Below are 23,868 nucleotides of genomic sequence, written 5' to 3' on the forward strand. Positions count from 1 at the left end.
TTCCTTCCTTCCTTCCTTCCTTCCTTCCTTCCTTCCTTCCTTCCTTCCTTTCTTCCTACCTACCTACCTACCTACCTACCTACCTACCTACCTTCCTTCCTTCTCTCACTCTCCCCTCCTCCTTCTCTCTCTTTATCTCCTCTCTGTGTCTGTCTTTCTTTCTGTCTCCTAAGTTTTAACAAAACCCTTGATGAACTAGCCCATACTATTTTGGGGAGAGGATGGAGAAATATGGACTATATAATAATAAAATTGAATTGATTCTGTATTGGTTGAATGCTTAGACTCAAAGCATGGCTATTAATGACTCACTGTCAATTCAGCAGGAGAATGGTGTGCTGGTAAATATTTAGTAATTGGTTCTCCAGGAAAAAAATAAATACACATGACCCACCTTTAAGTTTAATTTATTATTTTTTTCCGAGGCAATTGGGGTTAAATGACTTGCCCAAAGTCACACAGCTAGTAAGTATTATGTGTCTGAGGCTGAATTTGAACTCAGGTCTGTTGCTCTATCCACTATGCCACCTAGTTGCCCCATCCACTATGCCACCTAGTTGCCTCTAATTTATATTATTAACATCTTCTCCATCAGTTTCTCAAGTCTAGACAATCAAGAAAAAGAACTTAAGTCTGTGGAGTTTTGACTTTCTTTTTAGGCAATGGGAGGCTCTGTTAAATTTTGAACAATGGAGAGAAAAGATAAGAGCTAATTTTTTTTAGATTAGTCTGGTAATGCTCTAGGTTATAGGATGAATTGGAGGAAGGAGGAACTGAAGGAAAATAAATGAGTTAGGAGGCTATTGTATTCTTCCAAATATGAGAAACTGGGTTGGGGGGGTGTTGCAGTAGGAATGTAGAGGACAGGTCAGACAAGAGAAAAATTTTAAAGGAAGAAGCAATAGGATTTGATGGATAATTAGCCATATGTGATTAAAAAAATTAAGACTCCAAGGTTTGAAATCTTGATAAAGTGGAGGATGGTGGTGCCACTGAAGGGGGCAGAGGATAAGTTCAATGAAGAATGTAATCTTCACCCCCTTGCTCCTAGCCTAGTGTCTATTTGAATGAGTGAGATTTGCCAGGTGGACTTCCAGTATGCTTGCACCATTAGAAAAGGTCAGGTGTAATTGGAAAGTTATTTAGCTGAATTCTAAGGCAGGTTGTTGCTGAAAAAGGGGTCTTGCAAGAGGCTTTTCATTTTTTAAAAGGAAGTTTCTACTGTAAAGAACCACTACTGTATCATGTTATATCTAAAAAGGCAAATTGAGAAAGCGGGTGAAGTGCTTTATGGTTCTAAGTTGTTTTATATGCACAATCTCCTTGTTCCTCCATGTATACATTCCATAAAATTGAAAAGAGTTGAAGTTTTCCTGTCCAACTTCCATCTACATGCTTTATCTATTTTGAGAATTTCAGGGCTAGAATGAGAGACGGCCATTTCTTTAAGGCAAAGAATGTCTCAGTTCTGGTTGGTTGCTTTCTCATCAGCTTCAAAGAGTATTAGATCAGCTGCTTGTTTGTGGAGCAATGGGTAGACATTGCAGAGACAAATTTAACCTCAGAGCAAAAGGGAATAAATTTTTTTTCTAATGATTAGAATTATCCCAAAGAGGAAAGGGTTGCCTTGAGAGGTAGTCATACTCTTTCATTGGAGGTTTTAAGGCAAAGGTTGGGTATGTTATAGGGGAGAGTACTTTTCCAGGTATGGTTTGATCCAGGGGCCCTTTGACTGAAGGGTGCACTTGAGGACCTAGAGGGCCACATGTGGCCTTGAGGCCGCAGATTCCCCACCCATGATCTAGGTGCTACTGATACAAAGACAAAATGAAAAAAAAGGAGCTTACATTCTCCTGTTTCTGAAATATCACCTTTCTGCAACTTGCTTCAGATTTTTTCCTTTTCCGAGCATCTGTCTACTTAGAGTGTCCCTCTACTGAATTTTTTTGTAAATAAAAATAATAATAATAACCACCTCTCAACTCACCTTGTTTATAAATTCAAAACTGGGGGTCTGCTTCAGACAGATTTAACTAATGCTAGATAGAATACTCACTACCTTTTTTGATTAGTACTTTACTTTTCCACTGGAGTCTTGATGACCAAGCCTCCATGATAAAAAGAGAAGGTGGTTGAATAGAAATTCCTTAGCTCTTATGGGGATTAAGAGTTTTACATTTTCATGGGATGAATACTTGGGTCAACAAAGAGGATTGTGTTTATAAAATTAGTTGGAAGCATACAGCATATCTCCTTTCTTAATTTGGCTATTTAGATAACAGCTTAATATAGTGCTCTAGAGTTCCTTATTATACTTTTTAAAGAAAGAAAAGCCTCTTATCTGTAATCACTCCTGGTTTGGCCCCTGAAAGTCTTTTAAAGACTATGATCTTTGTACTTCTACTCTCTTAATATTTATCCTATGATAATATTTAGGCTGTGAGACAAGGCCTGAAGCACTAGAAATGACCTTATGTATAGGGTACCATTTTCACTATTTGCAAAATGAGTAGTCCTACAAGTTAAGCCGTCTTATCCATTTCAAACTAGCTTTTCTGTGCAAAGATTTTTCTGCATCTTAGAGTGGAAAAGATGTTTTTAAATGGAAGAAGCTTCCTCCTTTTAAAATGACTTTGGGGTTGGGGATGGGTGGTAGGAGAGAAGATACCCTTAAAGGCCTGTTTGGGAGAGGAAAACAGAGGCAGCAAGGCAGAGGAGAAATTGCAGCATCTCCCTCTAGAACCTCTCTTCTTCCACTTTCTCGGCGCCACGGCAGAGGACTGAGAATTATTGAATGCCATCAGACAGAAGCCATCAACAGCAAAGAAATACTGACTGTCTGAGTCAGTGGTTTTCTCTCATCCTCATAGAGTCCTAGCCCTGTACAGTTTTTACTAGGCCACACCTCAGAATCAAGTGCCCGGCGTTCTATCACTGCCTCATGTCATTTGACTCTAAGAGGGGGAAGGAAGTGTTTTTATTTCAGTGGAATGTTTTTCAACCCCGTCTCCTCACTACCTCCCCCCTCTTCCCTCCAGCCCCACGTCTAAACTTACCCCCTCCCCCTATTCGGCTTCCCTGAGCTAAGCAGTCAGAGAGGATTCAGTACTACTGTTATTTGCTCACAGAGGGCCAATTTGGCAGAAGCTAGGCAGGCAGAGAGGAAGTCTTAGGCCTTGCCCAGAATTTCATTGTGGAGAGTAAAATTGTAGAGGAGGGGGTAGAAGTGACTTCATACTCTACTCTTGTTCCTTAGTCGGGGATGGAGCCAATATCTCCACCCTGAATACTGGATAAGGTGGAAGTTTCCATCACAAAGACTGTGTCTTTGATTACTAGAGATGGAAGGGACCTTAGTAGTTAGCGTTTATAGAGTGCCTTAAAGTTCAAAAAGATCTTTTCAAATATGACATCATTTTATCCTCACAAGAACCCTGGGAGGTAGGTGCTATTATTATCCCCATTTTAGAGATGGGAAAGCCGAGGCAAATGAAGGTTATGCAATTGGGTCATACAGCTAGTAAGTGTCTGAAACCAGATTTGAACTCACATCTTCCTGACTTCAGGACCAGTGCACTACCACTGAGCCATCTGGCTTCCTTTAAAGATAATTGATATTGTGCCTCAGGCCACAAGGATATTTAATGACAAAGCTGAGATAAGAAACTAGTTATCCACATTTCCAGTTTTCTTCAGGGGAAAACACACACACACAGACACACACACACACACACACATACACACGTATGTATACAGCCACAGATAAACCTTGACTTCTCTGGTGAACAGGAAACTTGATTTTAAAAAATATAGCTCTGATCTCTTCAGGTAACAGTTCTATTTTTTGATGAGAATTGGCCCTGTGTAAGTTTGAACCTCAGCCTGGGTTGCTCGTATGCAAATCCGAAAGAATTTTTGAGTTGTTCATTTATATCCTGAGCCATCCAGACAATTTTATTCCAACTTTTCAAACACATTCATGCAAAATTACTTTCTTCCTGAGTGGAGCCATTCTTATCGCCCAGAAGAAACCTTCAAAACATTGCTAGCCATAAGAAGAAAGAGAACTTTTAATTAAGGAAGGAACCTCTGAGTTTTGGTGTTGTGAAAATCAAACTCTGATGTTTCTGATTTCCATTTCCTCCTTAGATGTGACTGATAACATTTACACCATGCTGTGTGATTCAGGCATTGTTCCTAAGAAGCCCTGCTAGGTTTCAAATTCAGTTGAAGGTTTAAAATGAATAGTGGCCAAGCCAACATCATAGGGTAGCTCAGCTCATACCAGACAGAGTAGGCTTATGCAATGGAAATTCAAGAGGATGCTTCGATAGGCCTCTGTTTTCCATGTGATGAAGCTTGAACAAAACTTCTGTGAGGTCACTCTAGGTGATTAGGAAGTCCATCATGGATCTAGTTTATGGTAGGAAAGACATGTCAGACCATTCCATTGCCTCAACATTCATGGCAGAGTTCAGTGGCACCCAAAGAATTGGTTAGTTCCATTTCCCTGAGGCTGTGATGGCCCTGACAGGCAAGGAACCAATGATTTTTACATCCCAGCATACACTGATCACACTTAGTGGGGCTAACTTTGGAAATGTGTTAACCATCTCGATTGCTGATGGACCAAGTAATTTTTGAGGAAAAAAACCCTCCTATTTGTATGAATAAAAATTTGATTTTTCAAATGAGATAATATATATAAATCATGTTGCAAACTTTGAAGTGATGTATAAAGGCTAGTTATTAGTATTATTATTGCTATTTCTATTATTATTAGGCATTTTAAGGTTTACAAAGTGAGATATATATATCAAAGAGGATTTTCACGTGTATATATATATATATATATATATATATGTACACACACACACACACACACACACAAATCTTTGATTGTCCTGAACACCCCGTGAAGGTGCTATTATTACTCCAATTTTACAAATAAAAAGACTGATGTACTGAGATGAAGTGATTGTCCAAGGTCACATAGCTCATAAATTTCCAAGGTAGGATTTAAACCCAAGTCCTCCTGACTCCCAGTTCATTTTGCCATGAGCTGCCCATGGGAAGCTGGGGTAAAATTCAACTTGCAAGCTCAGTTGTGGTGAGGGGCATTGGCCAACTGTTTGCCAAGTCGTTTGATTTCGCGGATAAAGGCCTTGGAACAAATGGGAAAATCCAGTTATTGCACTGTTTGATGGTTGCTGCCTTTAAACCTTGTGCGCCAACACCTTTAGGGCTGTGAGCAAACAGTTGAGGAGTAGGTAGCTTTCAGCTGGCTCTCCAGAAACCATGATATACAATGTCCTTAGAGACACAGAGAACCTAACAGTATGGCAGCCCAATCATATATCAGAATGCCCTCTCCTAAATGGGTTTGACGGCATAAGCCAACTTGAAAGGGAGAATGGACTATTATAACCTCAACTTGAAAAGAAAGTATGGTGTGTAGTTTATTACTGAGGATTATGGAGGAGGAAAGAGCTGATTTTAAGTTAAGAACAGAAAAGCAATGACATTCTTTAAATTCACTACAGTCTTCATGTGGCAGACAGTGGGATTTAGAAAGCCAAACTTTCAGGCTCCTGATCTGCTCCATAAAACAGAGGCAGGATTGCTTTCTTTCACTACATTATTAGCACTGTGTTATTAGCATGTGATATTGGAGCAAGGAGTGTTTCAGGGAAAAAAAGTCACCTTAAAGCTAGCATGGTTCTTTCATGTTAGAGTCTGGTTGTCAGGATCTCATGTTGCCTTTTAAAGACTTTTAAAGACTGTGTCTTTGGGAAATTCCACTGTGGGGAAGCGGGTCGGAAGAGGAGATGAGGAGAGCTTTGCAGATTTGCAACACAGGAAACAACATGAGCTGTCCTAGTGATAAGTCCTACAATTTGCAGAAAACTCAGAAAAAAGTCTAAAGTGATGCTATTCCCTCATTTCTAGAATTACAGTAAATTCAGTGTGCCTCTCCCCTTTTCCCTTGACTCCCCACCCCAACCCACAGGTCCTGAAGGGTTTGTCTATAATGAGTCATTAACATCTGGTCCAGACACTTAAGTATCAGCATGCCTCTCATGGCCATGGCTGAAAATGGAAACACTGGAATTCATGTGGGATTTATTGGTCCAACTTTGCCAATCTAGGCACTAGAGGAATACATGAGGATAACACAGAAGGGATTTCTGCCCCACACAGGAAATAGGGCTAGTGGACTTCCCACTCCTAAGTAAGCAAGTGCCTCTTGTATCTGGTTGGGTCCAGTTTGCCTTTTGTGAAGACTGCCTTGGGAGGTGGAGGAGGAGGTACAGAGAGCTTAGGTGACTTGCTTAAAATCACACAGATTCTAAGTGGCAGGGGCAGGATTACAAAGTGGATTCTCTAATTCTAACGGTAGGAACAGATGCACAGCCCCATGGGTCCTTTATCTCTTGGTCAGTCTTCAGGTAAAAGTATGACTGTTTTCTAATTTTTTATCTTGGAAAAAAACCTGAAAAGAAAATGAATTGTTATGTCAACTATGAAACTTGGGGTGATTTTTCAAAAAAGGAATAATTGGAAAAGAAATCTACATTACAAGTACTAATTTGCCTTTTATTTTATTGTCTCCAGATCACCAGATTAAAAATTGATCGAAATCCCTTTGCTAAAGGCTTCAGGGATTCTGGGAGAAACAGGTAAGGAAAATTGGGAAAGTGGGCTCTTTGAAATCTCTTTCTACTGTGACTTCACTCTCACCTGCCCCTTCTTACTCTGGCTTTGTCAATGGCCAACTGTTTTTAAAAGCACAGATGCAGCATACTAATAAAGGAAAAATAAGGTGGAAAATTGAAACTTCAGGGTGGTGTGGGGGAAGGAGATGAGGAATGAGCGTAGTGCCAGAAAAAGAAGAAAAGAAAGTAGTCTCAATTAAACATTTGAAAAATATATAGAAGAGAGAAGAAAGTTCAGAAGGAGATACGGACTAGCAGAGCAGCTTTGGAATTATTGTATTTAGATGGAATATACACTTTAAAAACTATACATAATAGACGTTCATAGTTTTATAGACAATCTTCTTTTCTGGGTTTCCTTGTATGTTAAAATGTTCATGTTACAAAAACCCACAAAGGAAAAAAAAATAGGAAGTTGAAGCAGTGACCACTAAACCTGCAACTGGGTAGATAGATTCCTTTATTATTACAGCCTAAATATGCCAGATAGTCATTCAGTCCTATGCTTCCTTCTAGGTGCAGAGATATTTGTTCTGAGTGATTTAGCCTTGCAGAGCTAATTAGGTGGTGATCAACTACTAGTGAAAGTGAATTTTTTTTTTGCTCAGTGATTATAATTACTAGAATATAACACTGATCCGAGTTCCCAAGTCTTTCAAAGCTGTTTGTCTTTGCAATAGCATTGTTATATAATAACTTGTCCATTTGATTCTGCTCACTTCACTCTGCATCAGTTCATACAAGCCTTACCAGGTTTCTCTGAAACCCTCGCCCTTATGATTCCTAAACTTTCTTCAGAGGAATAACTTTCCATTAATTTAAACATTTTCAAGACACTTTTTTGGACCTTCTCTAGTTTTTTCTATATTTCCTTACACATATGGAATACTGGGTTAGCACTCTCTTTGAATTCTTAGCACCCTTTCTTACCCAACTTGAGGATACCACCAGAATTATCCCAGACAAAGAAAGAGAGCTAGGCAAACTTTACTTATCAGGGAAGACTGCAGGTAAAATGAGCCTAGAGTCACAGGATACTCCCAGATAGTCAACAGTGTCAATGACTGGGCAAGAATGAATTTCTAAAGTTAGAAACCACTCAAGCATCCACTGCTCTGAGTACCCGGCTGAAAATAAACTCTTTGATACACAGCTCCTGTTTGTAGTTGTACTACCCACATAACATTCTCCTTAGAAAACACAAATGATTTAGGAGTCACACTTATTTATGAGACAGAAGGGAAGAAGATAGTATTCATCTCATTTTGCAGATGAGGAAAGTGAGTGTACCTGTTATTGTACAGGTATAGGAGACTCCTAGATGGGAAAACTTCATTTAGCAATGCATGTTGGCCCCTTTGCTTCAACTCAGGGGTTCTTAACCTGGGGTCAATGAACTTCAAAAAAATTTTGATAACTAATTGGTTTCCTTTGTAATTCCATGTATTTTATTTTATGCATTTTAAAGATATTATTTTCAAAAAGGGCCCATAGATTTCACCACTCTGCCAAAGGGTCCACTGTACAAAAAAGGTGAAGATCCCCTGAAATAGAAGATCTCTGAAGTTCATAATTCTATGATCTGTAAAGCAAATCATCACCCCCTGCCTCTCCCCCACCAATTTATCTTTTAAATCTACCTATATTTCCACAGATTGGCTTTGGAGGTACCTCAAATGGAGAGATATAGTCAGAATCCTTGTACCAAACAGGAGCTTGGGTTTCCATCAGTCTTAAATCCTCCTGGTTGTTTCAGCTCTGTTTTTTAGCTGTTGCAGAACTAAGGCCACACAAATTGCCATCTTCTTTGCCTGAGTATCTGGTAGAGTTGTTAGGAGCTTTGCACACACATATGCCCCATTGTAAGCAGTGGAAAAGTTCTGTCTCTCCTCCCAGAACCCCAGTAGGCCAAAACATATCCAAAAGCAACTTAGTGGTGTTCTTGCCTGAGGCCTCCATCTAAAAGGAGCTGGGTGATGGTGTCATTCAAAATGTCTCCAGGGCCCTGGGCCTTGACCTCTGCAGACCGCACAACACCATTTTATGTGCCATTTTTCAGCCCCTGGTCTCTTCCAGTGTCTCAAACTCAGTTAACTGGATGATGCAATTTTTCCTCTTATCCCAACCATCCCCATGTAATATATACTCCCTCCTCTCCAAACCCACTCCCCCTACCCTCCTGCCCAAAATAGGTCTAAGAAACTCTAAGGTACAGCTCTTTTCTAACTACGTGGCCTGGGTTTTGTCTACCTTTTAACTTTTTAAAGTTTCTGTTCCAAACATTACAATTATTTTCTGCATTCTGTGACATAATCTTAGAGAGCTGTGTAAGTCAGTGAGAGTTTAAGTGATTTGTCCTGGGTCAAACGGCCAGTATATATCCAAGGCAGAATTTGAACTAGATCTTTCAGGCTCGGAGGCTGACTCTTTATACTCTATACCACACTGCTTTGAGACTAGGTCTTTACTACACTCTACTGATTTTGTGTGTGTATGGCACAAAATAATAGAAACTTAAAAAAAAAACCCTCTCAATGTGTCAGGGATGGAGAAAGGGTCAGACCCCAGGCTACCTATCCCCTAGTGACCAGTTTGTGCCCTGTGCCCCACCTATTAAACAGATTCTTGATATTAACAGAAAGTCTTTAAAAATTTAAGAATCTCCCAAGGCATCTTCAACATGAAGCAGTTTGTACAAAAGAATATTTGATGAGTTACATATAAATGTACCAGAAACATACGGATTAAATTTCTCTTAAAAACACATGGGCTTAAAAATTAGGGGGGAAGGTGCTTGGCCAATGTCTTTTGGTTTTACTGAACACAAAACATTTGTGAAATACTTTGGAGACCCAGAATTTGCCAAACCCCAAACCAAAACATGTTCAGGTTTGTCAAGCACTATCCATCCCAGCACAATCCAGAGGGCCTCAGAAGGGGAAAGACCAAGCCCCAGCTGGGCCCTGGTGCAGGGGAGAAGGAAAGGAGGAATGTTTCCACCCATTACTCTCTGCAGAAATGTTCCCACCCAGTTCTATAGTGCTTAAGACTTCTTATATTCATCTATCACCAAAATCTATTATTAAGATACCAATAAACTGGTATTTTATAGAATGTAACCTTATCCCTTGAATGTATGTGTTTATGGGGTTGGTGGTAGGCATACAGAGGTATAACATAGACTTGGGGTCTGGCGAATCCTGGGTCTGAATCCTTCCTCTGATGCTTACTAACCTTGGGCTCATCTTTCCTCATCTATAAAATTTTAAAATAAAAATACCCATTGTATCTACCTCATGGATTATTAAGTAGATTAAATAAGGTAACTTACATAAAGTGCTGACACATAGTAGGCTCTTGAAATGTTTATTGATTGATTGTGAATCTCAAAGCACCATATATATATCAGCTATTTGTTTTATGGACAGATGTCCCAGGAGTCTCAATGAGTCTACTTTGGGTGGTTAGTTTTGTGATATTAGCATCACAACAAAAACTTGTTGTTTAGTCATTTTTCACATGTACCTGACCTTTCGTGGTCCATTTTGGGGCTTTCTTGGCAAAGGTGCTGGAGTAGTTTGCCATTAACTGAGGCAAACAGGGTTAAGTGACTTGCCCACACAACTAGTAAGTGTCTGAGGCCACATTTAAACTCAGGAAGAGGAGTCCAGGACTGGCCCGCTATACTGTACGGCCTAGCTGCTCCTTCCTAACAATTAGAATCATCTAAAACTCCTGAACTATTTCTGGAGGTGGTGGCTTCATTCTTCTTGAAGGTCTTCAAGCACATGAATTAGACCAAATCAATCAATCAATGAGCTTACTATGTACTTCCAACTGTAGGCTTCCCCTGAGGCTCTGTCCTCAGTCCTCTTCCCCCCCCCCCCCCATTTTTTCTTACTTGGTGATCTTATCAGCTCACATTAGTGCAAACCATCATTTCTATACTGATAATTCCCAGATCTCTTTATGTAGCCCTTGTCTCTCTGCTGCAATTATTTTTTTGCATATTTTGAACTGAATGTCCTGTAGGCCTTTTAAACTCAACATGCCTAAAAGAGAATTTATCATCTTCCCCCGCCAAACCTTTCCTTCTTCTGAATTTCCCAATTCCTGTCAAGCATCCTTCCAGACACCCAGTTTCAAAATCACAGTGTCATCCTTGACTTTTTTCTTTGACTCCTCCTTCCTTCCCACCCTATCCCCATTTCTTGCAAAATCTTGTTATTTCTTTCTTGACCACAGCAGTTCTCAAACTTTTTAGTCTCAGGACCCCTTTATATTCTTAAAAATCAAGGACCCCAAAGAACTTTTGTTTCCATAGTATCTATCTAGAGATATTTACCATATTGGAAATCAAAATGTCTTAGTATTACTGTGAAAATAGTTTTGATCATATGGATTCCCTGTAAGGGTCTCAGGGACCACCAGGGACCCCAGGACCACCCTTGGAGAATGGCTGCTCTACAATATCTCTTGAATATATCCCCCTTCTTTTACTCAGGCCCTCATCATCTCCCTCTTCTCTGGACTATTACAATCAGTAGTCATCTAAGTGGTTTCTCTGCTTCAAGCCTCTCCTCTCTGCAATTCACCCTCTACTCAGCTGCCAAAGTGATTTTTTTCTAAAGTGTACTTCTGACCATGTCACCCTCTTGTACAATGAACTCCAGGATCAAATATCAAGTCCTTTGTTTGTCATTCAAAGTTGTTTTTTTTGCTTTGTTTTGTTTTTTTTTTGGTGAGGCAATCGGGGTTAAGTGACTTGCTCAGGGTCACACAGCTAGTAAGTGTCATGTGTCTGAGGTCAGATTTGAACTCAGGTCCTCCTGACTCCAAGGTCGGAGTTTTATCCACTGTGCCACCTAGCTGCCCCTTCAAAGCTCTTTACAACCTGGCCTATTGCTCCCTTTCGATCTTCTTATATCCTGCTCCCCTCCTTGGGCTCTATGGCCCAAACCATACTAGCCAACCATACTAGTTCCTCCTGTGTGACCACTTGTCTGCTTTCTCTGTACTTTGGCCCTGGCCATTCCTTATGCTTTTACACTTGCCAGTCCCTAGACCCAGAATATTCTCCTTCCAAGTCTCTGATGTTCAGAATCCCTGGCTTCCTTTAAGATTCAGCTCAAGCACCCACCTCCTCTAGGAGGCTTTCCTGGTACCTCTGGCTGTTCATACCATCCATCTCCACTGAATTTTTCTTGTGTGTTCTGACATATTTATCTCTCCCATTAAATTATTATTTTTTTAATCTCCAGGGTTTTAGCACAGTGCCTCACACAGATTGAATACTTCATAAGTGCCTGCTAATGTTGGGAAGCATAGTGGATGGAATGTTGGGCCCGGAGTTCAAATCTGACCTCAGACATTTACTAGCTGTGTAACCCTGGGCAAGGCACTTAAAAACAAAACAAAACAAACAAACAAAAAAAAAACAAACCTCTGTTTGCCTCAGTTTCCCCATCTGTAAAATGGGAATAATAATGGCACCTACCTCCCAGGGTTGTTGTGAAGACTAAATGAGATAATATTTGTAAAGTGCTCAGTTCAGTGACTAGTTGGCATTACATAGATGCTAGCTGTTAACATTATTGTGCTCACTGGTTTGCAGTTACTGTTCAGGGACACAAAGAAAAAGTGAAAAAAAAACCAGTTCTTGCAGTGAAGGAGTTTACATTCTAATGTGAATATATATTCATACATATATGCAAATTTACAAGCATATGCAAGTCAGAACACAAAAGGCAATTGTTAGGACTGAAATTAAGGTAAACAGAGGCACAAAGTTCTGATCATATTCAATTTATTGGTAAGGCTAGCAATTACCAATAAAAGGGGTCTTTAGCTCCTCAGCAAGCCAAAAGACCCTGAGTGAGGGCAGACAGATCATTTTGACAGACAAAGAAGGAGCATCCCCAAACTAGAAGGCAGCGTCATAGGATGTTGAGAATACAATGTGATTGGTCACACAATTGGAAGCATCACAGGCATGAGAAACAACTTGATTGACTGGAAATTAGGAAGGAGGTGCTAGCAACAACCCCTCCTCCCATCCTGTTATTAAGAAATGTTCATTGTTTGAGTTCATCTGCAAGGACAGCTTAGCCATGGTGGACCAGACTACCTTGGATAGTTCAATTATGGCGTTCAACTACATCCTTCAAGGATCACAGATTTGCTTGAAACAAGGATACAACAGTGATTCGCAGGTGATCTGAACTTCTAAATTTAGCTCAGAGATAAGTGATGTATAAGAAAACTGAATTTCCAAACTTAACTCTTAGACAAATGAAACATGACTTTGGCAGTTATAAAATGTCAACAATGGTACAGAATGGAATCAGTAACAATCTAGACTCAATTTGATTTTCTCAATTATAGGAAGGTAACCTCAGAGGGAATGGATGGCACCAGCAGATGACCCCCGAGACCCCGTCTAAATGCTGAATTCTGTGATTTTGTAATGTCATTATTTACAGAAAGTGTCTTAGGACAGTTTAGATGGGGAAGTTGAATACTCATGTAGTCCTCCTCCCATTTCCCATTCTGCTGCCCTGTAGTTACTCCCCAACTTAAAGGTCCTCATGGAGAATGGGCGGAGTGGTGGTGGCAATTGCCAACCTGGGGAATGTATCAGGATTTTATCTCTAGAGCTGGAAGGTACTTCAAAGATCCAATCTCTTCATTTTACAGATGAAGAAACTGAGGCCTAGAGAAGTTTAGTGATTTGCTCGGTTGGATATGAACCCATGACCATTGAACCCAGGTCCAGGGCTTTTTCCTCCTTCTACTGCAGATGCAGTAACATTATCACCCCACAGGGAGGCACCAGGGTGCTCCCCCAACCTCCCAGCTATGTGGATGACCCTTTCACAACGGAACCACAGGCAGCTTTGCCACAGCCTCACTCTCATCTAACACAACTGTGGCTTTGACTCTTTGGTTGGGGGGAGGGGGCGGGGGAAGACTTTTTCTCGCTTCAGAGTTGCCATAACTTTCTCCCTTCCCCATGTATGGCTTCTGGTAGGGCCTAATACTCTCTAATCATCACTTATATTGATAGAGAGCTTAGCAATGCACATTCCCTGCAACATCCCAGTGAGGTAAGTAGGATGAACATTTTTGTCCCCATTTTACAGATAAGAAAAACAAAGTGACCTGTATAAGGTCACATAGCTAGTAAATGACAGAATAATTATTCAAAGTCCTCTTTTTTTAAAAATTAAATTAAATTTTTTTCAATTAACAAGCATTTATTTTCTTTCCTCTCTACTTTTCCTCCACTATCACTGAAAAAAAAGAAATATGAAACTTTTGTAACTTTCTGATACAACATATTGCCTACAAATAGATGATTCCCAGCTTTTGATCCTAGAAGAAAAGCATAAGTGGATTAATTCCAGGAGGTCTCTTTTTCCTCCAAGATCAGAACTATACGTACATTTCTCCCAATACATCAAGGGAGAACTCAATCCAGTCCTGAAATGGAAAAAATCACAACTTGTGATTTTAGTTGTGGACAACTAGGTTGTCCAACCTAGCCACTAATATGTCATCTGCAACTGATAAGTAATTTTAGCTCCTCAACATGTGAAAAAGTAGCCATATGAGCACTCCACAACTCTTTATTTCACGCCTTCAAGTGTGCTTGTATATTTCTCCTCTCCAGACTGCCATGAGTTAAAATCCTCTAGATAGCTTAGACCCTTAATGGTAATTAATGTAATTACTGTAACGTAATGTAATAATAGTAATCAATTGGACAGTGTTGGCTGGTAGCTTGAAATGCCCTAGTAATTATGCTGTGGGGGTTGCTCGATAATTCGGCACTTCCTACCATCCTCTGCTGACAAATATCGCCAGCATCATCTCCTCAAAGCATCCATTGAATGCCCGGTTGCATGTGGCTTGGTGCTAGGTACCATATTGGAATGCATCACAGTCCATACTCTGGGAGACATCACAATCTAAAAGGGATGACAGTGATACAGAAAGACACACAGACTTATAGGCGGTAGAGTAAGAACATTAATCTAAGATGGAATAGAGTGGTGAGGTAGATACTGCTTTCTTGCTTCAGCTAGGTTACTGAGTTACTTTTCTCCAAACAATTGATTGAGCTGGGCTTCCAGTTGAGGCAGGCGTGAAACAGGAAGCAGAGTGGCTGAGTTGGGGAGGCATTGAATGATCTCCAGATGCTGTCCATTCAATCCCAGGGCTCTTACTAAGGGTCGAGGCCACAGAGGGACAGAAAGGGGAGGTCATTCCAGGCACATGGAGGAGGAAGAGGATGAGAGAAAGAGGAATAAGGGAAGGGTTTAAGGTGAGGGGGGAAAGGAGTAAAAATGAGGGGGAAGAGAAGGGAGAAAGTAAAGGGAAGGGAGGGGAGAGAGAGAGGGGATAGAAGATAAGACAGGGGAGGAGAGAGGTGAGGAAGAGGGAGAGGTTCAGAGAGCTGGAAATCATTTTAGTTTGAAAAATCATCAGTACAATTTTGAACTGAATCTGAAGTTGATTATCATTTGAAATTAATTGTACTCATCAGCAGTTTGGGACACATAGCCTTTGAAACAACAGGCCTAGCTGTGGATGATGAGGATCTCTCTGTGTTTCTTGGTTCATATAGGAAAAGGAGGATATCCCATGTTCTCTAGCATCTGCAAGCCCAGGAAGGAAGGGTGTGATATAAGCAAAGGCAGGCTTGGAGAGGAGGTCTAGCAACAGCTGCCTAGCAGTGGGATGGACTTCTATTAAACTTTTTCGACCTGGCAGTCAGGGAAGGAAGGAAAGGGACTCTTCTGTGACCTGCCCCTCCACCTGACTTCATGGTGAGGGCAGGATGATCCCACCAATGCTTCATTTCTGGTTTTCACGCGTAGATGGGGGAGACGTTGTTGGTAAGCTATCGACAAGGGGAGAAATAAGGTCCTTTGTAGGATGGCTCATGGGAGGTAAAAGTCCTGGACTTGGGAAAGATAGCCTGCCAAGCCTATTCCATAACTGGAAGGGCAGGGGCTGAAATGGAAACTAGCACTCTGAGTTTCAAGTCTCACTGGCCTGGAGGAGGAACCCAGTGTGACCACCTTACCAGCTCACTGAAGGGGAAATCCAGCCAGGTACTGCCCTGACTTTGAGGGTCACGGCTAGAAGAATTGAAGACAAGAAGAGGAACCTGAAGGCATTTGAGCCCTCGTTGGATGTGAAAGTGCCTGCCCTGGTAAGGGAGTTAGTTACTTTTGCCAGGGTTTTACTACCACCTTCATCTAGGTCAATATGATTTCGGTCAACATCCGGGGAACATCTCTAAGCAAATGCCGGAACAAATGGAAGAGGGTGAAGTTTATGAGCTGTCTGAAGACTGAGGACTTATGTGAGTTTATCTTAGAAGTGCTAGGGAGTATGAAGGTCCTGGATTAACCCCTTGTATCTCCTCAACCCCTGTTGAATTCAGGCTGCCCTCCCTCTAGCCTCCACTGCATCTGAGGGGAGTCAGTCCCCATCTTGTGAGGCATGGACTCCACCACCACTGGCACCCTTCTTCAAATCCCCAAATTCCCAAATCCCCACCAAACCATTGCTATCAGGTCTCAAATTAAAAAGAGGCACTGGCATTTTTAGAATCAGGAGCATTGGTATAATTGAGTGAGAAGCTTGTTACCAAGAAGATACTTTACTTTATGCAAATGGCCCTGAAACTCCTGGCTTTCTGTACTCTGCAGGCTGCAAAGACCCAGGAGGAAGCTGCATCCTAGCAGTGTAGGTTAATGAGGGAAAATCTCTATAACAAGGGCCAGAAAAGTCCCTCGACTTGCTCAGAGTTTGAGTAGCTCATGTCAGATGTTGTCAGATGGCTCTGTGTGCTTACAGGGAATTGAGGTAACTGTTGCTTTTTCATCAAAAGGTAGCGAGTGGATAGAATGCTGGATATGAAGTTTGAAAGACCTGAGACACTTAATTGCTATGTGACTTAGGGAAAGTCACCTAACCTCTGGCTGCCTCGGTTTCTCCATGTATAAAATGGAACGAATTCCAGGAATATTGTGAGGATAAAATTAAATAATGTTTATGAAACACTTTGTAAACTTTCAAGCACTAGATATATGCTAAATTCTAGCTATAAGGAATAGGACCTTTAAGTTTTTTTCCTCCTCCTCTTTCTGTGCTCTCATCTCCCTTTCTGAATCATCTTCCTTCCTAGGAGATGAGTGCTCTTACTGTCCCAGATAATCCAAAGGAATGACTCCATAATGATGGAATTTCAGGAACCATAACAGGTGTTATGGATACGGGAGATACTTTTGGATGATGGGGTTTCACAGCTCCCCTCAAATCACACTAAGTAGAAACCCTAATGAGGCCTGTCTTGTGTAGTGGTTCACTGTCTCCCTTAGGCCCATGGCAGGAGTCCCTTGTGATTTGATTGCTATTTCCTCCAGGGACAAAGGATTATTCAGCAAGGAAGAAAGATGTGAAAGATCTGGGGAACTGGGAAGTCTAGGATGTGGGGGCTGTTATCAGATGCACAGAGTAGAGGTGACTAGCCAGGAATTAATAGACACCTTCGTTTTATATCTTTGGAGACAGTAATATCCTAACAAGCTCATAGGGCTGTTGTCAGGATCCAGCGAGATAGCATATGGTCAATACTTTGCAAACTTTAAAGCGTTAGATAAATGCTAGCTATTATCCTAGAAAAGGAACATTTGTTTTGGGTTAGGTTTCAGTTAAAACCCTCGAGTAGAATTCTCCGTTGTAAGTACCCCAGCCCTTTCCCTTCTTCATCATCTATCTATATCTCTTTGAGGTGAGTAAAAACAATGATACCGCTCATAGCCACTTTTTCTTTTCCTATAGTGTCTTTTATCCAAGTTGCTAAGAAATGTTCTGAGATATTCAACAACCGCTTCAACAAACAACCACCATTCATGCATCCAGCCCATCATGTTAGGGGCTGGGGATAGAAAGATGAGAAAATGACAGGGCCCCTGATCTCATGGAACTTACAATTGAATGAGAAAAGGGGAAGTTAAATGTACAGCTGAAAAAGTATAACATGAGGTAGAATGTAATTAAAGGCCAAGGAGACATTTGGGGAATGAGCCAAAACTTTTAGATGGGGGCCATCAGGGATGGTTTTATGGAGGAGGTGGTAGCTGAGCTGGGCAGCTAGGTGGCACAGTGCATAGAGTACTGGGTTTGGAATTGAGAAGACTTATCTTCATGAGTTCAAATCCAGTCTCAGACATTTATTAGCTATATAACCCCAGGCAAGTCATTTAATCCTATTTGCCCTAGTTCCTTATCTGTAAAATGAGCTGGAGAAGGGAATTGCAAGCCACTCCAGTATCTTTGCCAAGAAAACCCCAAAATGGGCTCATGGAGCATCAGCCACGACTGAAATGATTCTCCAATAACATTGTCCCTGGGCTAAGCCATGAAGACAGAGAAGGATTTCAATAGGTAGAGCTGAAGAGGGCAGCATTGAAAGCATCTCTATACATGTAGAGGTGGAAGATGGGGGATGACAGAATGATGTTGGGGAAGAGAAGCAGGGCAGGTTGGCTGGAATGTAGAGTGTATGAAAGAGAATGCTATGAAGTGAGGCTAGAAAGATAAGTTTCAGTTAGGTTGTTGAAGGCTTAAAATGCTAGGTTCCGATGGCAATAGGGAGCTATGGAAACGTTTCTAGTTAAGGAGTGACAAGTGCATTAGAAAGCTAATTTTGGCAGCTATGTGAATAGTAGACTGTCAATGGGAGGATCTGGAGATAGGACAACCAGTTAGGAGGCTATTACAGTTCTATAGGTGAGAGGGGATGGGGTCTGAACTGGGAAGTTACAGTGTGAGTGGAGAAGAGGGGATGCTTGCCAAGGATATGGATTGCATTTGGAAACTGATTAACTCAATCATTAAAATTCACCAAAATCCTTCAGAAGCTCATAGGTTAAAGCAATTATCTTTCCCATTTTACAGATGATAAAACAGGTAACACCAAGGCCAAAGGAATTTCCTAATTTGCATAAATATTCAGTGACAAAACCCAGAAAAGAACTTAAATCTCCGAGCTGGGGCACAGTTTGTCTAACACTAGGTCACATTCCCTCTCTAAATCCTTTGCTCACATGCTGGTTGACTCACTTTGCAAGCTGAGATCCAATTGGCCAATCATAAACTCTCTTTCAACCACTGTGCTTTTCCAAGCGTCTCCCTCCCAGTGAGTATCTATATTTTCATTTATTCTCCCAGGAGGTATTAGTTATGTTTTTCCATGTTGAACCTCCTTCTATTCTTTCCTTGCAACATTTCCAGCCTCCTTGGATTTTGTATGATTTTTCTGTTGTGACTGGCATGGATAGGGCCTGCCGCTTGGGCCAACCTATGGATTTAATCAATGTTCTTGCTTTCCTTCTCGATCATGGTTATAGATACAGTACTAGACCTAAATAGACTCCTAGCAACATCTAGTCAAATATCTCCTATCCATTTAATTTACAATCATTTATCATTCCTCCTGGCTTAGGGTCTTTTAAAGAATGTTAAATTTTTTTTTCTTCTTGTTATTTATTCTCCCTACCCTGTCATGAGCTTTCTTCCACTATTGTCCTCTTGGTCGTGTTATATTGCCAGGAAAAGTTGGCAATCGTTTTGTTATCTATGGCTCTTGACCAGTGATGGTGTCATCTAACAGGGTGATGTCTTTGTAATGGCTAACATATTGGAGTCTGTGATAATGAGGCCCACTGTGGCTTGAGGGACATGTTTTTTGTTCTCTGAGGAGACAATTTGAGGATCAGACCTAGGTAATATATTGTTTCCTTAACATTTAATCCAGAGCCAAAGGAGAGGAGTGGCAATGAGTTGAACCGCAAGGAAGCAAGAGTACTTTCTTATATTACGGGTGTCAGAAATTAGTCCATCATAGTTCCTTTTCTTTGGGTTAGGGACAACTTGAGCTCCTGACTTCACTGGTCTATTGGACACCAGCAGTTCTGTCCCATAAAAGCCATCTCCAGGGCTGCCTCTGTGGCCATGTGGAAAGTATTATAGCGTCATTCTTCTCAGCTAGGTAGTGGGTCTCTGTCAGTTTGTGGTTCCTTCGAATATCCCTAAGATGACAAGATGGGCTCAGCAGTCTGGATGAAGAAGTCAAACCCTGATCCAGTGAAAGAGAAGGAGGGGTTGAAGGGAGAGGGCTTTCTCAAGTTATCTCCTGTTTGACCTCTTTTCTTGTGGAATGAAAAATGACCTTGTCTCTCTGTAGCTCATGCTCCCTATATCACCTATGGCACCAGGAAATTGGCTGTGGAGGAAAGGAAAGGACCGATCTAGAGTAATGAAATCAGGTATTTGAATGTTAGAGAGTAAAGAGAAAGTAAATAGAAAGAAAAAAAATTAAGGCAATCCCCATTCCTGAGCCAAATTGAAAGCAGAAGTTGCACGTTAATGCGATGCCTGGTGGGATTATGAATATTGTTCTAGTTATTGAACATTTACTGAACACCAAAGGGATGCCCCCACCATTCTTTTGGAATGAGTCGGTTGGAAGGCAATTCCTTTCAGGCTGGCTGCTTTCCCAAAATAGCTGATTCTGAGGCATTACCAGTTTGCAAATGAGGGGCCCCCTGTCGCTCTTTATTCTCCCTTCTTCCCTCCCCACACAGTTAAGAAGTTTCTACTTGCTTAGCCAGAAGGAGTTTGGAGAATCCAGAGTGAAGAGGATTGAAGTACCAAGCAGAAAACAAGGGGTGATTATGGCAGGAAGGGCTTAAGAAAGAAGACTTGGACCTCAAGGAGGGGGGAGCAAAAGGGAGGGAGACAGAAGGGGGCCACTTGCCAGTTTGACTGTCTCCCTCACTAGAAGCCTCGCTGATAGCGTTCAGCAGGCCCAGAGCAGTTCAGCATGTGGAAAGTGTTAGTGGCACACAGATACCTGGGATAGCTTAAACGGTTTCTCCCTCCACCCTTTTTCACTTTTTAGACAATGGAATCACTTTACATATGATTCTGCACTAAAACTTTATAGAGCTGAGAGTAGGTGTATTGAGGAGCTAGTTGAAAAGCCAGGGCACCGGCTCACTCCTGGAAGAGCTATTCAAAATAACTGAGTGTGTTAAGGAAGAGGCGGCAATGACTCTTATGAGAAAGGTCAAGGTCAGACACAGCAAAGACTGGAGTGGATGATGCACATCTGGGGCTCAGACTTTGCTGAGGGTAGGCATCCCCATGGAAAAAAGAACAACTACTGAAAGAGATCTGAAATTCCCATGTACCCCTGATGCAAAGAGGGATTCAGATGGAGAAAAAATTCCCATATCCCTAGTAAAAGTCTGTGGGTTCTTTTGTAGTCCCCTGCTCTCTTGATTCTGTACCGGTTCCCATCCAGTTGGAAACAGCAAAGACTGAGGAGGACATATGTTTGAAGTTTATGAAAACATGAGTGATGTGGATAGAGTGAACAAAAAGAAAGAGGTCTCTAGACCCTGGCATGTTAAAACTAGGGAAGTCTGTCTGAATCCAGAAAGAGGCAGTTTTAGGACAAATAGAAGTACCACTGTGGTGGCACTTAAAACTCAAAGATATGACATGGTAGAAAAATATAGACAAGTTCAAAAAGGATTTGGGGAGGTTCATAAATGATGGATCCATAAGCAGAATAAAGCTAGAGATAGGAACAAGTACATCCCTAAAGTTCTTGGGCAATCATGCCCTCTCATAAATGTTCCATGATGTTACTGTCAGAAATAGATTACTGGGTTGGAAAACTATGGCTATGATCAAGTCAGGCATTTCTAGTCTTATGTTCTTATATCTTAAGTACATTTCTTTTGCTGAAGACATAGTAGAGAAGTCCACTAGGAATATCCTTCAGGGTTTTGGGAGTATATTCCTCTTCCTATTTTCCCAAGTGGCAATGGGAATGGCATCTTAATGTTTTATGGTAAAGCAGAGAGGTGACAGGCTGTGGTAATGTTGATTCCCCAGATTCTAAGTGGCACTCCTCTTCCATATTCCAGTTTTCTTCCAGTTCTTTTACCATATTTTTAGAATTCTATTTGATTTTCTCTTACACAGTTGACCATCAGCAAACATTCAGTAATCGGAGGGTATAATATTCTACCAGTCAATCATTCAATTGTAGTAATTTGACTTTCTTCTACATACAAAGCCCTTTCTGGGGTACTACTTGGGAGGGCTCCTTGATATTGGAGACACTATCATTACTAAGAGACTAAACCCAATCCTTTCTAGCCCATAAAGATTCTACTCATTCTCTTGTTATTTAGAAAAGCAGAGTTTAGATTGTAAGCTCCTTGAAGGTGGGGATTGTTTTTGTCTTTTTTTTTTGTATCTTTAGCATTTGGCATCATGCATGGCACATAGTAAGTACTTAACAAATGCCTTTAAGGTCAGTGTATTCCACTTCTCCTATTTCCCACCAACTTGTAATTGGATTAGTTGTTTATCCTAATCTGTAAAAGGGTTGGTTTTGTTTTTGGAGAATATTAAACTATTACTGTCATTGGAGGTAAAGATCTAAGTATATTTGCTCGAGTCAGACTACATCTGGAATATTGCATACAGTTCTGAGTGTGGCACATTTTTAAAAAAAGACATTAAAAACTAGAGAGAGGTCAGAATGAAGAAACATCTGAAAACCACTCAGCATTAAGGAATTATGTTTCACTTGGAGAATAGAACACTAAGAAGAGACATACATGATAGATGATAAAAAGACGTGAGGGTAGACCTGTTCTAAGTTTATTCTAGAAGGCAAAAATGACATCAGTGGTTCAAAACAAAACAAAAACTATAGCTCACATTATGTTGCACTTTTAAGTTTGGTGAAGGGCTTTCCCCTTACTAGTGAGGTAGGAAGTTCTAGTGTTATAATTCCTATTTTATTAATAAGGAAATTGAAGCTTAAAAGGAGTGAAATGACTTGCAAAGTTATGCCAGAGTCATTATATGAACTCCTTTTCCTACCCAACGTTGCTTTGAATAAGGAGGAAGAATAAAAAAGGAGATTTTGGCTTAACAATGAGAACTTTCTAAGAGTAAGAGCTGTCCAATGGTGCAGTAAACATTGGCTGGATGGCCTTCTGTGAGAAGTGCTGCAGACGAGATTTCTGCAACGTGTGGGAAGTCAGACTACAAGATCTCCAAGTTCACTTTCTAATTCCAAACTGTGATTTGCCAATTCCATCTTTTGGCTATATTTTGAGTCTGGGCTAAATGATCATTTTCCTCTGTAGAATTAGTTATTTAAATATATTTGTTAGAGCATTTACTAGAAATGTCTTGCCTACTGTGGGATGGAATTCAAATTCATTATCCTTAGATGCGAGTATCTAGAACCATAAGGAGCTTTTGAGACCATTTGGTCCAATCCCCTCATTTTACAGATGAGGAAACTGAGGACCTAGGTGGTTGTGCCTTGTCTTAAATTAACATAGGTCATTTTACATTTTTGTCAGGTTGTTCTTGACTTGTTCTGCGATTTTATCAATATAGAGAGCCCCGACTAGAGAATTTTCCCTCCCAATGATTCCTCTGTAACTTAGGGCCTTAGGGAGTTGCCTGGTACATGGACTAATTAATGTGCAGGGGGTCACATAGCCAGAATGTGTCAGAGGGGGGGGCTGGAACCCAGTTACTCTTGACTGTGAGGCCGGCTCTGTAACTATCCTGCCATACTGCTGTTCTATTTTTGTCTGTGTAAAATATAGTATCTTCTTACAGTCTTTCATATTTGTGTTATGGAATTAAAAAAAAAAGAACTACTCTGTAGTTTTGGGATATCTTGGAGCAAACAAGTATCCTACCTCTCATATCTTACCATCATCACTGAAGTGTGTTAGTTTTGTTTTTTTTTTGGTGTTGTTCATTTGCTTCATTTTATCTTATTTTTCAATTCAATTAAAAGTAAATTAAATTAAAATTCAATCAATTAAAAAAACCCTCTCACAATAAATATGCATATTCTAGCAAATCCCATATTGTTCATGTCCAAAACATAGATCTCATTCTCCATATTGAATCCATCACTTCTCTGTCAGGAGATGGTTAACATGGTTTATCATCAGTCCTCTGGAATCATGATGGTCTTGGTAGTGTGTATGTGTGTGTGTGTGTGTGTGTGTTAAAGAAT

General features: G+C 40.8%; 1 protein-coding gene across 2 annotated transcripts in view; it reads left to right on the top strand.

Annotated features, from left to right (window-relative positions):
- TBX15 (T-box 15) overlaps window positions 1-23,868 on the top strand; it is a 152,957-nt gene that overhangs the window by 108,521 nt on the left and 20,568 nt on the right. For both annotated transcript variants that reach the window (XM_027866767.1, XM_027866766.1), the window contains exon 6: window positions 6,616-6,680. In XM_027866767.1, the coding sequence (XP_027722568.1) occupies window positions 6,616-6,680 (65 nt within the window). The remainder of the gene's footprint in view (window positions 1-6,615; window positions 6,681-23,868) is intronic.

This window comes from Vombatus ursinus, unplaced genomic scaffold (genome assembly GCF_900497805.2).
Source record: "Vombatus ursinus unplaced genomic scaffold, bare-nosed wombat genome assembly UNPS02014782.1, whole genome shotgun sequence".
NCBI lineage: Eukaryota > Metazoa > Chordata > Mammalia > Diprotodontia > Vombatidae > Vombatus > Vombatus ursinus.